This window comes from Euleptes europaea, chromosome 11, assembly GCF_029931775.1.
Source record: "Euleptes europaea isolate rEulEur1 chromosome 11, rEulEur1.hap1, whole genome shotgun sequence".
Classification (NCBI taxonomy): domain Eukaryota; kingdom Metazoa; phylum Chordata; class Lepidosauria; order Squamata; family Sphaerodactylidae; genus Euleptes; species Euleptes europaea.
In genome coordinates, this window is record NC_079322.1 from 10,098,319 (window position 1) to 10,114,526 (window position 16,208).

The 16,208-nt window shown below is 46.6% G+C and overlaps 1 protein-coding gene across 1 annotated transcript in view; it reads right to left on the reverse strand.

The window, feature by feature from the left end:
• TEX10 (testis expressed 10) overlaps positions 1 to 16,208 on the reverse strand; it is a 62,120-nt gene that overhangs the window by 40,007 nt on the left and 5,905 nt on the right. The window contains exons 3-5 of the mRNA XM_056857987.1: positions 15,480 to 15,726; positions 2,367 to 2,479; positions 1,570 to 1,808 (exon numbers count right to left, since the gene is read on the reverse strand). Of these exons, the coding sequence (XP_056713965.1) occupies positions 1,570 to 1,808; positions 2,367 to 2,479; positions 15,480 to 15,726 (599 nt within the window). The remainder of the gene's footprint in view (positions 1 to 1,569; positions 1,809 to 2,366; positions 2,480 to 15,479; positions 15,727 to 16,208) is intronic.

Here is a 16,208-nt window from a genome sequence, read left to right on the forward strand (position 1 = left end):
TTCTGTTGGTGAAAATGAAGGGAAAGCTGTATGGGGAAACATGGGATCTGCAAGTCATGTGGGATGGTGGTGGGGTAGTAGGGAGGGAAAATGGGTGAGATTCAGTGAAAAAACTTACTGGATCCAACCTACTAGGCATGGTGTACAGCAAAGTAAAAAATCCAAATGTAAAAGACATAACTCTAGCTACAATCAATGCATGTACATCTCGCTCAGCATTTTCTCTTCGAATACAAAGAACAGCAAGGAGGGGACTAGGTTCCCACACATAACTTTAGTAACACATTGTAGAACCTTGTGCTGTGGTGGCGGCTGCAACATTTAAAAAGATCTGCACAGCGAAACAAATCTCCCAATAGTCAACCAGAAGCCTTGCTAGGCAAAAGCCCTATCTGGGCACACCCACTTCCTAAAAACACCTGACGGACCATAAAAAAGGTGTCAGTGGGCCCATGGGTACCATGTTGGGGACTCCTGGTCTAGAAGTTCTCAGGAGGTCCTGAGTGGTGGCAGCTGGTTCCCAGTGTTTTTTCCAGGGAACCCTTGCTCTAAGAGACTTTCCCAGCAAGGAAAAACACCATTCCCACCCCCACCTTCCTACTGCAACACAGGTATTTTGCACTTAAGACTTCAAAAGCACAAATAAGCAGGAATAGCGGTCCCAGGAAGGTTACCAAGTTAAAAGTGAAAAGCAGCAGCAACAGTATTTGAACACACCGTTTTAATCACTGCATCACTGTTCATTCCAACAGGGGGAAATTTATTTGAAGATCTCATTTATGTGCATGCCCAAACGGGGAGCTGACCACTATGAAAATTAACCCACCTGTGCACACAGGAAGCTGGTACAGTTAATGCTGCCTAACCTCCGAATCACAGAAGATTGGAATCATCTGAAGTTAACAATGATTAGCATTTTGCACGCATTGGCATTTTTGCCACCAGTTAAGTTAGTAAAAACCAGATCTACTTTTAGCAATGTTGGCAGAATGAAGAAGAAGAGTTGGTTTTTATATGCCGACTTTCTCTACCACTCAAGGGAGAATCAAACCGGCTTACAATCACCTTCTCCCCCCCCCACAACAGACACTGAGGTAGGTGAGGCTGAAAGAGTGTGACTAGCCCAAGGTCACCCAGCTGGCGTCAGGTGTAGGAGTGGGGAAACAAATCCAGTTCACCAGATTAGCATCCGCCGCTTATATGTAGGAGTGGGGAATCAAACCCGGTTCTCCAGATCACAGTCCACTGCTCCAAACCACTACTCTTAACCACTACACCATGCTGGCAGTTAGACAATAGCTATTGGAAACTTTGGTAAGCATGCTAGGCACAGTTAGCCCGAAAACTGGAAGGGGACAAGGAAAATTGCTTGTGCAGCATCTCCTATGGTTAAGAGACCAGGCAGCATTTCATCTGTTCCAAACATGGGTCAATGCTACAAGCTGCTCTAGACTCTTCTGGGATTTCTCCACAGGGAAGGCTAATGCAAACAGCCTAGAAAAATACAACATGTAATGCACTTTAAAAAAAAAATTAAAAAAAGAATGCAGCAGACTGAGTGGACCTTACCTTTGCTTATCTGTACCTGCCATAGTCTCCAAGTCACTCCCAGCAAACTGGTCAACTGTTTAGAGTTTAACTTATAGCCATCTTCAAGCGTCTCTATCACAAACTTCCTAATCATGTCTAGCCAATGAGAATCCATCTGAAGTGTAGAAGAACTTGCCAATGAGACCATAATATCACATAAGGTCAAATTTAATAAGAGATGGTCAATATTATTTGAAGGTGTCTTGTAGTACTTGTTGCTAAATGAAACATAGAGAGAAAACTTTTATGAACACTGACAAAGCATTAACATTTTAGTATTACTTAAGAGGGAAGACTGCTTTAAAGGAACCTCTCATGAAGTCCAACAAGACTATTTTTAGATAAGTAAGAAGAAATGTAGTCCAAAGTACTAAAGACTCTTCAGGACACAATCACCAACACATCTCCAGTAACAGAAAAAAAAAATCTATGAAGTACAAGAAGTAGCTGATAGTTTCAGGACTGTGTGTACTGCAGTTAGTGCACACACACAGTTAATGGTGCTGGAGAACAGCGTAGAGCAGTCATAGAATTTCAGATTGGTTTATATAATTATTTTTAAAAGCTTTCTAGTGCCTAGGAGTGTTGTAAGCAACACGTTAAATCTCAATCACAAGTCAGAAGGACCTGAGGATGTTCTAATGCCTTGCCCATGCTGCTAATTGAGTGGACACAGAATTACTCATTTGAAAAATTTCTCTGTCACCTCACCAGGGAACTGTTAACTCTCCCTCTTACGTTAACTATCACTGACAGAAGATTGCCTCCTTGCATACCTTTTCAAGGAATCTTTCTTTCTGTACTTGATTGTTTCTTTGAAGGAGTAAGGAAAATGACACATGAAATGGTGCTTGAAATCAACCAGGTAATTTGCTCGAAGCCACACTTCCTATTGTAAAAACACCACACATCAAATGAAGGAGACATGTAAACCAAGGTAATAATTTTCTCTATACAATAATTGCCAACTGCTTTAAGACATGCAGAACTTTAAAGATGGAAGCTTTTATAATCAGACACAGTTGCTAAAGGCTTTCAAGTGCATAACAAGTGCACATAAATGACCACTACTCCCATTAGCCACAAGGCAAATTGTTTTAGAACTAATAGCTAGCAGGGGAAAGGCAGTTTCAAAAAACAAATCCTTCATTAGTTGACTGTAAGATATAACTATGTTCATTCTTTCACCAACTCACTCACACGAGTGATCACACCAGGGCCAGGGGCAACAATACCAAAACCTCTGCTGTCTTAGTGAGGATGAGGCCTAAACTGCAGAAGGCAGAAGATTCTGCTCCACTGACCACACAAATGCAGAAGATTGTATTTCAAATCACTGGAATTTGTAACAGGCCTGGTTAATCCATGCCACCTGTCAATGACAGAGGTAAACACAGCACACTGCTATTTTCCTTAAGTTTTGAGCTCTGAGCTCCCACAGTTCTAGGCACCTCACTAGGCTAAGTCTGATCCCCAATCCCAGGTGCTTTCTAGCTCAATTCCTGGCATCTTCACTCTCCCCAACATATCATAATTTTGGGGAATAAAATTGCACACCCACCAGCACTCCCTAACACCTAACAGCAAACTGGTTATGAGAGTTGTTCTCAGAAGCCCATTTTGTGCAAATATCCTAACCACACTTTACTATTTCTGCAAAGTAACTGGGAAACTATTTCAAAGCTATTGTCAAAAACCATGTTAACTAACAGCAAGGGGTAAGAACCATCTATATAACCAAGATACTTAAAGATAACATTCTGAAATACACGTGGAACTATCAATTAATAAAACTTTTCAGCCTCTGAAAGGTGGCACAATATTTTCCCACTTCTTCATTCTGTGTGTGTGTGTGCGCGCACGCACGCGTGCATGTTCCATCAAGTCACAGATTACTTACAGCAACCCTGTAGGGTTTTCAAGGAAAGAGACGTAAATTTAAAGCCTCACATGAGGACAATAACTGCAAATATAGATATGAAGGTTTGGCAGAGGGTAGCACATACGCAAGGAAAGATAGTTCAAAAACTCATCAATGGGAGGGAAACAATCTTAAGTAAGCTGCCAAGAAGGACCCGTGGTCTAAGATGTCTCTACACTAATACACAGAGCACGGGAAATAAACAAGATGAACTAGAACTCTTAGCAAAGCAAAGCAAATATGATATAATAGGAATTATGGAAACCTGGTGGGACGAGTCTCATGATTGGAATGTAATACTTGAAGGGTATAACCTATTTCGAAGAAATAGACCAAATTGGAAGGGGGGAGGAGTAGCATTATATGTTAGGGATGACTACACCTACGAGGAGGTCCAGGACTGGAAACCAGCTTGAAAGCATCTGGGTTAAAATTAAGGGGGAGAAAAATACTGATGTCATTGTGGGGGTATATTGTAGATCCCCAAGCCAGACTGAAGAGTTAGATGATGCCTTCCTGGAACAGATGTCCAAACATTAAAAAAAAAAAAATGTAGTAGTGATGGGAGATTTCAATTATCCTGACATCTGTTGGAAGACAATCTCTGCCAGGACAATAAGGTCCAATAAATTCCTCACTTCCCTTGCAGACAACTTCATTGTCCAAAAAGTAAAAGAAGCAACAAGGGGAACAGCTACTTTGGATCTGATCTTAACCAATAATGATGACCGGGTTTATGGGATGGAAGGAGTGGGATTCTTAGGTGGGAGTGACCATATTCTCCTGGAGTTTATTATACAGCAGAAAGGAGAACAAAGGAGTGGTAAGGCATGTATTCTAGACTTTAAGAAAGCTGATTTCAATAAATTTAGGAAACTACTGGGGGTGATCCCGTGGGTAAGAATACTGAAAGAGCAGTGAGTACATGAAGGATGGGAATTTCTTAGAAGTAAGATATTGAAGGCGCAATTTCATTCAGTTCCAATGAGGAGAAAAAATGCTAGAGGCTGGAAAAAACCAGGGTGGCTGTCTAAAGAACTTTTGGTTGAGATAGGATTTAAAAAGGGCATGTACAAGAAATGGAAAAAGGGGGAAATCAACAAAGAGGAATTCAAACAAGTAGCCAGCATGTCAGGAAGAAAGTCAGGAAGGATAAAGCGCAGAATGAGCTCTAGCTTGCCAGGGAAGTTAAAAACAACAAAAAAAGGTTTTTTGTTTATGTCCATAGCAAAAGGAAGATCAAGGTAACGATGGGGTCACTGCATGGAGAGGACCGTGAATTATTAACAGTGGGGGCAGAAAAGGCAGAATTACTTAACACCTTCTTTGTCTCAGTCTTCTCCCAAAAGGGAAATAGTGCTCAACCTGAGAATAATGGAGCAGAGGATGCAGTAGGGGAATTACAGCATAGTATAGACACCGGGATAGTACGGGAATACCTGGCTACTCTTAATGAATTCAAGTCTCCAGGGCTGGATGAACTGCATCCAAGGGTGTTAAAAGAACTGGCCGAAGTGATCTCAGAACAAGCCTTGGTTACTTACCGTGAAGGCTCCTTCTGCTCTGGGAGACGAAGGCCATCTTCAGCTCGGGTTCTTGTGCTTGCTTATCTGGGAGGCAGGAAACAAAAACTGCGGACCTTCCTGTGTCGAGGAGGAAATAGCCCCTCCCTTCTCCTATTACTCCAGTATTTTTAGAGCTTTGACTGTAATAACCCTGCAACAAATATATTTTTTTTAAACAGGAAGACCGGACTATAATGACAATAAACAACGAATAAAACGGGGCAAAATGCCAACTTTACAACATAATAAAAACAAACAATGAGTAGAAATCTACTATCTCTGTGTTGTGTCAATTGTTTGGTTGAGGAAGGTACTGTTGATATGTATTGTAATATTTTGGTGAAGGAAGTACTGATGCTCCTGATTGGGAGGGGAAGATGGCCTTCGTCTCCCAGAGCAGAAGGAGCCTTCCCGGTAAGTAACCAAGGCTCGTTCTCGCTCTGAGAGACGAGGCCATCTTCAGCTCGGGACGAACAAGTGCTTGTTAATCTTGGGTGGGTGCGATTAAACTTCCTTCACACACTGCAGCACCTTTTTTCCAAAGGTAGCGTCTGCAGAGGACAGCAGATCTAACTGGTAGTGCCGAATAAAGGTAGAAGTTGACGACCAAGTGACCGCTCTGCAAATCTCTTCTACTGGGACACTACGGGCGAAGGCAGCCGAGGAGGCCGCACTTCTGACGGAATGGGCTGTGATGTTTGTGGGAACTGACAGGCCGGAGGCCTTATAGGCATAAACGATGCAGCTTTTTATATTGTTGCTGATGGCAGCTCTGGACATCGCCTTTCCTTTATTTGGAGCAGTTAGAGTGACGAACAATGAATCTGAGAGCCTAATGTGTTAAGTGCGTTTTGTGTAAATCTTTAACGTCCTTCTAAGATCTAGGGAATGCCAAGATCTTTCTCTGGAGGACAATGTCCTGTTCCCTGTGGAATCTCGTGTTCACCTTCGGTATGAAGGAAGGGTCTGGCCGTAGTACTACCCTATTTTTATGGAACACGCAAAGATGAGGGGTGATGCCCCCAGTTCAGAAACCCTTCGGGCCGAGGTAATGGCCGTTAAGAAGAGTACTTTTAACCTGAGCCACTTCAGGTCTACTGTCCTGAGGGGCTCGAATGGTGGCTTAGTAAGGGCCGTGAGGACTGTGTGTATCTTCTAAGTCGGAAATCGATGCGACACTGGAGGCGAGGTTGATTTAACCCCCGAAGGAAGGCTTTTATATGAGGATGGTTTAGGAGCGGGTATCCAGATACCCAGGGTACCAGAGTAGCAACGGCAGCTAGCTGCCTCCTCATGGTAGTACACTTTAGACCGAGCTTATGGCCTTTTTCAAGAAAGGCTAAGAAACCTAAGACCTTAGGTTTAAGAGGATCTACGGATCTTTCCCTACACCAGGAATGGAAGACCTTCCACGTGGCATTATAGATGCGGATGGTAGATGGTCGGCGTGAGGCTAGAATGGTGGTTATAATGTCTGGCGTATAACCCAAGGTTAGAAGCCTCCTCCTTTCAACGGCCAGACGGTCATTCTGAACCACTGAGGGTCTGGATGACATACCGGCCCTGTAGAAGCAGGTCGTGATGTTCGGGAAGTCGCCATTGCTCCCTGAAAGACATTTCGCGAACGGCCGGATACCAAGGGCGTCTTGGCCAATCCGGAGCCACCAGCAATACTGTGGCCTCCAGGAGTCGTACCCGACGTATGACTCTCATTAGGGGCAAGGGGGGGAAGGCGTAAAGGAGTCCCGATGGCCATGGGGACAACAGAGCATTCGTCGCTTCTGCGGCTGGATGTTTGTAGTGGGTGAAAAACCGTGGGAGTTGGTGATTTGTGTTGGAAGCAAATAGATCCACTAAGGGAGTCCCGAATTTTTGGGTCATTAGGAGGAATACCGCCGGATTGAGCTCCCATTCCGCTTCGTTGATTTGTTGGCGACTGAGCCAATCGGCCTGCACGTGTATGATCCCCTGTATATGTTCCGCTGCCAATGATTGGAGATGATGTTCTGCCCAGGTGAGAATCATTGAGGCTTGTTCGTGAAGGGTGGACGAATGTGACTCACCCTGTTTGTTGAGATGGGCTTTCGTGGCCACGTTGTCCGTTCTTATTAAGAGATGCCTCTTCTCTATCTGAGGGGCGAAGTGCAGAAGTGCCCTCCAGACTGTTTTCATTTCGAGGAGATTGATACTTAGACTCTTTTCTGATTGACTCCAAAACCCCTGAGCCTGCTGGCTCTGGAAGGTGGCTCCCCATCCCGACAAGCTGGCGTCGGTAAATAGTTGTTCAGGGGGATCGTGAATGTATGGAAGACCCTTGCACAGATTGTTGGTGACTGTCCACCATGCTAGTGTTAGACGAGTTGACTTGGGGAGAATGAAGTTTCTGTCCTTTTCTTCATGATGTCTTGTTGGAACTGGAGTAGAAACCACTGAAGTGGTCTGGCATGGAAGCGTGCCCAGGGCACAGCAGGGATGCAGGCGATCATGTGCCCCTGCAGCTTCGCGAGGGTCATCAGTTTGGCCGAAGAAGACCTGATGACCTTTTTGGTCAAGGCTGCGATCTTGAGCACCTTGTCCAAGGGCAGAAATAGAGAATTTTGAGTGGTGTCTATTAGCACCCCTTGGTTCCAGGTGGCTCTTTTTCTGATTGACCAGGAAACCGTGGTTTTGAAGGGTCTGTAGGACAAGGGTCGTATGAGTTATGCTCAGTTCTCTGGATGGAGCACATATGAGAATGTCGTCCAGGTACGGGTGTACCTGGACTCCCTGAGCTCGGACCAGGGCTACTAGGGCCACCAAGATCTTGGTGAAGACCCTTGGGGCAGAGGAAAGCCCGAAGGGCAGGCTCGAAATTGGAAATGAAGGTCCTGGAAGGAGAACCTTAGGAATTTTCGGTGGGTTGGATGCACCGGGATGGGCAAATAGGCCTCGGTAAGATCTATAGAAGTAAGGTAAGCGCGGGGACGTAGAGCCTCTTTGATGGATTTCAGGGTCTCCATCCTGAACTGCCTCTTGATGACTTATCTGTAGAGGAACTTGAGGTCCGGAATGGCCCTCCAGTCCCCATTCCTTTTGGGGGCTGTGAAGAAGACTGAGTAAATTCCGCAGGACTAATAGGTGATCTACCGCCTCCACAGTGCGTAGGCATTTTGTTCGGGATAGAGGTCGATGTAGGGATGTTATGCGGTCCGGAGGGGAATGTGCAAACTCTATTTGATACCCGTGGTGGATGACTTGTAGTACCCACGCGTCTGACAGGACGTCTGACCAACGGCCAGCAAAGTGTGTGAGACGTCCTCCCACTGGGAGAGTGTTGGCGTCACTGCTTGGCTCCCAGGCGGGAGTTGAAATTTTGCCTATCGGAGTTGGACTGTGAGAATCTGGGCCGTGAGAAACGGCCCCCTCCCCGAAAGGAGCCCCTAGATTGCGACCACAGGCCCCTTTTTTGGTCAGTGCAAAATCTGTGGAGTGCATGAGAGGATCTGAAAAACCCCAAAGAGCCCGTTATCTCTGCGGAAGCTCTTGGATAAGGCCTTTTTCTTGTCCTTCGTTTCTATGAGGATGGAATCAAGCTGGTCACCGAAGAGTTTGTCCCCCTGGTAGGGAAAACCCATCAGTTCTGCTTTGGAATGGGTATCTGCCTGCCAGGGTCGGAGCCAAAGAGCCCTCCTAGCGGCTGCCTGGGTGGCAATCGCCCTGGCCAAAAGGGACAGAGTGTCTAGAGAAGAATCAGCGAGAAATGTCACCCCCTTGAGGACTCTGGAAACCCCTTCCAGTGCTTTCCTGTTGTCCTCAGGAATAAGCTGGTTAAGTTTTCTTGTCCATACTATGGCGGCCCTAGAAATAAGGGCCGAAGTAATGGAGGCACTAACTGCCAGAGTAGATGCCTCATGGGCTCTTTTAATTGCCAATTCCGCTTTCCTGTCTAGGGGGTCCTTAATGGGCCCCATGCTGTCTCTGGCTACCACGTCATACGAGTGAAGGGCCATGACAGGAGCCTCCACCAGGGGAATTTGGAGCATCTGCGCTGAGGGCTTAGATAAGGTGCAGAACTTTTTTAAAACCGCAGTGGCCTGTTTGGACGCCAATGGTTTATCCCATTCAGTTTTAATGATCGTAGAGAAATAATCCAGCACCGAAATAGTTCTAGCAGAGGTATTGTGCCTGTGAAAATACTCTTTGGCCCCTCTGAGTTTGTCTGGTTCTTGAGGCTCTGAGGCCTCAGCCAGATCCAGGGCTGCCAGGGATTTTGAGAGGAGAGATTGAAAATCCTCTTGGGGAAAAAGCCTGAGTTGTTTTTCCTCTTCATCAGAAGATTCCGGGGAAATAGAAACGTTAATTTTGGAAGGTGGAGGAGCTTTTCTGGCGGCTTTGGTTAGCCAGGGAGTTCCCTCCCTCCCCTTGCGTATAGGGTTAACCTGAATGTCGCTAGCAGCGCCTTCCTCTCGAGTGGCCCATCGCCTTGCATGGAAGGTGTAGGGGAGGTTTGCAGAGCCTGCAGCCCTTTCACAAAAATGCTCCGCACCAACTGTACTAGTTCAGCTTTTAGGGCTAAAAGTCCCCCTTCTCCCCCCGCCCATCACGCCGCTCTGTATGTTACCAAGTGGTGCCATCGGGTCTCCAACCGTCTTAGTCTGTACCCCGCGATCTGCTGCGTTTTACGTCAGTGTTTTGTGCGCTGTGGTAGCGGCAGCCATTAGCTCCATCTCGCGAGCTGTTGTGCCTGCCGGCGGTGTCCCATGCGCCTCGACCGCGTCTTGGCGCGAATCTGCAACCGCCGGAGCTGCGGAGGCCAGGGAAGCCTCTGGACGGAGCGGGCTGATCGGCCGAAGCCGATGCAATAGCCCGGGGCGCTTGAGTAATGGGGCTAGAAGCCACGGCACTTGTCTTTTTCTGCGTCAGGCTAGGAGCCTCGCTTTGTCTTCTCTTTCTCTGCGTCAGGCTAGAAGCCGCGCCAGTGGTGTCCTTATTTTTCTTAGAGCCCTTATCTGATTTATTCTAAGGCTTTGTGTTTCGTCCCTAAGAGGGAAAGTGAAACTCCACTACAGGACGGCTCATCCAGGCTGCCATTAGCCGCGGTAAGCAAACTCGGCACTAGATCCTGAGACAAAATGTAATCGTCGCCTCGGGCCTCCGCCATATTGTTTGGGCAGGAAAATATCTTGCCTAGCCGAAGTTTGAGGCACAACTAATTTCTGCGCAGGCAGAGACAGATACAGACAATAAGGACATCAACGAACAATAACAAGACAAAAAAAATCACGATTTTAGATACAAGGCTAGTTCTATTTCTTATCTTGTAGCAGGGAGAAAAAATGAATGCTGCACTCCCGTCAAAGGCAGGAAACAAAACTGGAGTAATAGGAGAAGGGAGGGACTACTTCCTCCGCGACACAGGAAGGTCTGCAGTTTTTGTTTCCTGCCTCCCAGATAAGCAAGCACAAGAACCCGAGCTGAAGATGGCCTTGTCTCTCAGAAAGAGAACCACTGGCAATAATCTTTGAGAATTCCTGGAGAACTTGAGAAGTTCCAGCAGACTGGAGGAGGGCAAATGTGGTCCCCATCTTTAAAAAGGGGGGGAAAGAAATCCCAAACAATTATCGCCCAGTCAGCTTGACATCAATACCAGGTAAGATGCTAGAGAAGAATTAAACAGATGGTCTGTGAGCACTTAGAAATGCCGTGATCACTGACAGTCAACATGGGTTTCTCAAAAACAGGTCATGCCAAACTAACCTCATCTTTTTCTGAAAGAGTGACAATTATGGTAGATGAAGGGAATGCTGTGGATGTAGTGTACCTTGATTTCAGTAAACCCTTTGATAAAGTCCCCCATGATCTTCTTGAAACAAAGCTAGTAAAATGTGGGCTGGACACTGCTACTGTTAGGTGGATTGGTAATTGGTTGACCAACCGAACCCAAAGGGTGCTCATTAATGGCACAACTTCATCCTGGCGAGGAGTGACTAGTGGGGCGCCACAGGGGTCTGTCCTGGGACCGGTACTATTTAATATTTTTATAAATGACTTGGATGATGGAATAGGTACGATAATCAAATTTGCAGATGACACCAACTTCGGAGGGGTACCGTATTGTCCGGCATATAAGACAACTGGGCGTATAAGACGACCCCCAACTTTTCCAGTTAAAATATAGTTTGGGATATACTCCTCCGCAGCCGAGGCCCACCCCTCACGCGCTCCGCTGCCGCCCCCCTTCGCTCACCTTTTGCACAAGGGCGGGAGCCGGGCCGGGGGGAGGCGGCGCCTGTTCCTCGAAGAGCCCCGCCTGGGGAGTTGGTCACATTCTTGGCCGCGCTGCAAGAGCGGAGCCAGATGCACCAATGCGCAGGCAGGGAGGGAGGCGGGGAGGGAGGGAGGCAGGGAAGCCGAGGAGGAGGAGGAGCGCACAGCCCGTCCGCATTTGCTCAGCCCCGAACCACCCTCAGTCTGGGCTGGAGCGCGGCGCGGCTGCAGTCGCGACGCCGGAGCGGGTGGGCAGGAACCAGGAGGCGGAGAAGGATGCGGGGAGAGCGGCCGCCCCAGCCCCGGCCAGCCAGCCAGCCAGCCGCCTGCCTGCCTTGCGCCGCCGCCGGAGTGTGGCCGAGCGCTTCCCTCCGTGCGCCCCGGCGAGCCAGGCTCCGACTCCCAGCCAGGCAGCGAGCGCCCTCGCCGGGCTCACCTCCCCTCCCTCCTCCAGCGGACATGGCAGAGCGGAGGCGGCTCCCCAGACAGATTCTCCAGTCCGGCTCGGAAGTTTCAGCACCCGCCCTATAAGACGACCCCCGGCGTAGAAGACTGGGTTGAAAAGTCATCTTATACACCGGACAATACGGTAGTTAATACCCCAGAGGACAGGGTCAGAGTTCAGAATTACCTCGATAGACTGGAGAGCTGGGCCATAAGCAATAAAATGGATTTCAATAGGGAGAAGTGTAAGGAACTTCACCTAGGCAGAAATAACATATGGCACAGATACAGGATGGGAGATAGTTGGCTTGACAACAGTACATGCGAAAGAGATCTGGGAGTCTTAGTGGACCACAAACTGAATATGAGTCAACAGTGTGATATGGCAGCTAAGAAGGCCAATGCAATTCTGGGCTGCATCAATAGGAGTATTGTGTCTAGATCAAGGGAAGTAATACTACCACTGTATTCTGCATTGGTTAGACCTCACTTGGAATACTGTGTCCAGATTTGGGCTCCACAATTTAAGAAAGATGTTGACAAGTTAGAGCGTTTCCAGAGGAGGGCGACCAGAATGGTCAAAGATCTGGAATCTATGTCCTATGTGAGGAGAGACTTAAGGAGCTGGGTTTGTTTAGTCTGGAGAAGAGAAGGTTAAGGGGTGACATGATAGCCATGTTTAAATATTTGAAGGGATGCCATGTTAATGAGGGAACTAGCTTGTTCTCAGCTGCTTCAGAGACTAGGACACGGAGTAATGGATTTAAACTAAGAGAAAAGCAATTCCACCTAAACATTAGGAAGAAATTTCTGACGGTAAGGGCAGTTCAACGGTGGAATGCGCTGCCTCGGGGGGGGGGGGAGTACCCGTCTTTGGAGGTCTTTGAAGCAGAGGTTGGATGGCCATCTTTTCGGGAGCGCTTTGATTGTGGGATCCTGCATGGCGGGTTGTTGGACTGGATGGCCTTTGTTCCAACCTTGTGTGATTTTGTAACCTTGGGACAGGATATCCATATGCATAAATAGGAAAGACTCTGGTCAAAAGATATGAAATATATGTGTTCACAATCACTGAGAGAGTATATATACAAAATGATCTATAGATGGGATTTAATACCAAAGCAATCAGCCAAAATGTATGGAAATATGTCACCAAATTGTTGGAAATGTCAAGAAGTGGGTTCTTTTCATCATATTTGGTGGCTATGTGAGAAGGCAAAGAACTTTTGGGATATGATGTACAATGAATTAAGGTTGATATTACAACAAAATATCCCCAAAACACCGGAGATGATGCTGTTAAGTATAATACCGGATACCATAGTGACTCAGAGATCGTTTTTGACATATGCCACTACAGCTGCTAGATTGGTATACGCTAAGAGATGGAAAATGACTGAGACACCAAATAAGACTGAGTGGAGAAAAAATAATGGAACTAGCTGAAATGGCAAAACTTACAGCATTAATAAATCAAAAAGAGGATATTGAATTTGTGACAGAATGGGAGGCATGGACAAAATATTGTATGGATGAATTTAATTGTGATATTAAGGGATATATTTTGATCTAATTCAGATTCTTCGAAGTAGATACGGGTGAAATTATTATAAAGAATTAGACAATAAATACAAAGAGAGTAACAATGATAATAAAGAGACAGAGGAGGGGAGAGGGGAAGTTAAAGAAATATATATTAGATAAAGAAAACGTTGTTATATTATATAATTGGTCAATGGACACATGTAATTGAATATGAATGAATTTGAACAATAAAATTTTTATTAAAAAACAACAACAACCTTGTGTGATTTTGTGACGTTTGGAGGTGGTTTGCCACTGCCTGCCTCTGTGTGGGCTGAGCGAGTTCTCAGAGAACTGTGACTGGCCCAAGGTCACCCAAGCAGGCTTCATGTGGAGGAGTGGGGAATTGAACCTGGTTCTCCAGACTAGAGTCTACTGCTCTTAAGCACTACACTATGCTGGATCTTCTTCATTCTGTAATCCCATATATAAAGGAGAGGCAGGCAATGGCAAACCATCTCCGAACGTCTCTTGCCTTGAAAACCCTATGGCATGGGTGTCAAACATGCAACCCGTGGGCCGGAACTGGCCCCCGGACGGCTTTTCTCCGGCCCGCGGAGCCAAGGCAGCTAGTCCCCCTTCCCCCCTCCCCATACCTTTTCTGTGCTTTCTGTGGCCGAATAGGCCTGTGCGCCAGCCAGCAGTCTTCTTTACTCCCTCCCCGACGCACACGGGCCGGATTGGGCCCGGTGCGCCAGCCTGGAGCCTTCCCTTTGTCCTCCCCTGATGCACACGGGCCGGATCAAGCCCAATGCGCCAGCCAGGAGCCTTCCCTTCGTCCTCCCGATGCACATGGGCCGGATTCAGACACATGCGCCAGCCTAAAAAGGACAACAGAGGCGCTGTGGTGTTCTAGCACTCTGCCCCAGCCCCAAAAGCAAACGCACCTTCCGCCAGAGTACACCCCCATGTCCCTCAGGGCTGTATTCACACGACAATGTTTCTGGCTTGGGGGGGGGAGGGCAAAGACTCGTCTGGTTTTGTCGACAGACCTCATTAAAGGCAACCCTGCTCCTTCTCCGGCCTGGCTTGTGTATGAGGTGCCTCCTGGTGAGCAGACCTGGGTGGGGGGGCTCCTGGGGGTAGGAGAAGCCCCCGCTGCCATTTGAGGCTGGGGGGGGAAGGGCGACGGAAACCGAATCTAACCTCCCCATGCCATTTGAATGTGCCACCCCACCCCCCAATTTCTTGCCAGGGCTACCTTCCCCAGTTCCTTCCTTCCTTTTTTCCTTCTTTCCCTCTTTCCCTCCTTCCTTCCTTTCCCTCCCTCTCCCCCTCGTCCTTCCTCCCTCTCCTCTATCTGTTTCGCTCTTTCTCTTCGCTCTCTTTATCTCTGTCTTTCTGGACTGGGAGAGAGCTGCAGGCTCACCAGTCAAGGCAGCCAGTCCTCCCCCTAGTCCAGATCTGGGCTGGTGCGTCTGCTGTGGGCCTGCCAGCCAAGGCAGCCACGCCGCCCACCCCTCGTCCAGATCTGGGCTTGTGAGCCCACTGTAGGTTTGCCAGCCCCCTAGTTTAAATTTTTTTAACAGAATTAATGGCAGCGACTGGAGATACAAACTTTACAGAAGACACTTTCAAAATCAATGATATTATTTTTACTTTATTTTTTACTTAAAATGCAAACATACTTTACAAAATAACAATAAGACTGTTAAATAATACTGTAAGAATGTTATTGTTGTAAACTTGTTTGCATTTTAAGTAAAAAAACAATATCATTAATTGACTTAGCCTGTGTCTTTTGTAAAGTTTGTGTCTTCTGTAAAGTTTGTATCTCCAGTATCTGGAATTACATATGGTATTTATTTATTTATTTATCCATGTGCACATGGCCCAGACTGACCAAGTGACATTTATGTTATATCCGGCCCTCCTAACAAATGAGTTCAACACCCCTGCCCTATGAGGTCGCCATAACTCAGCTGTGACTTGACAGCATGCACACATAGCAATGGAGAATGAAGATATGCACCTTCCCACTATGTTCTGACTACTTGAAATTCATATTTTCTACAAATTAAAACATTTGTAAGTCTACTAAAGCAGACAGAATGCACCGATTACTCATGCACGCTCTCTTATATTGGTTATATAAAAAGCACTCCACCCCAGAAATTTTAAGCTCTTACCATTTGCTGTGGCTCTTCATTTTGCCTTGCAAACTTCCACAATAAGTGTATAATACTAAGGACTTGCTCCATGAGCTGCAGAGATCCTGGTTCCAAAAGATTTCCAACAATAGGAGATGCAACTTGCGTAGGAGATGCTTCAATCCAACAATCAAGTAGCAATGGAATTATTATTTCAATAAACCTTTTCAAATTTTCAGGGGATGACAGACCTTTTTCAGCACTACTTGTTACACTCACCAAAGATCTAAAACAGATGCCAAATTTTACTTACAAAATTACTGCACAAAATACAATTTCAAGTTACTATATTTAAGCTACAATCATATACGTGTGAGAATATGAATGAATAAATGGGACATAAGCACCACTGGACATAACACAAGATCAGAAAAACATACACCAAACCAGACTGCATGTCAGATGTTTCTGAACTCTGGAATATTATTCACATGAACACCTGAAGCTACCTTAAGCTGAATTATGGTCCATCAAAGTCAGCATTGTCTACTCTGACCGACAGTGGCTCTCCAGGGTCTCAAGCTGAGAACTTTCACATCACCTACTTGCCTAGTCCCTTTAACTGGAGAAGCCGGGGATTGAAATGTCGTGATGTGACATCGCCCCACAGGTCAGTAATGACCCAGTGCTTACACAGGGAGCCCAGCTCTACTTCAGGTATGTCTGGGGAAGTCCTAAAGAGGTGGCTGGAGATGGTAATGGGATGGA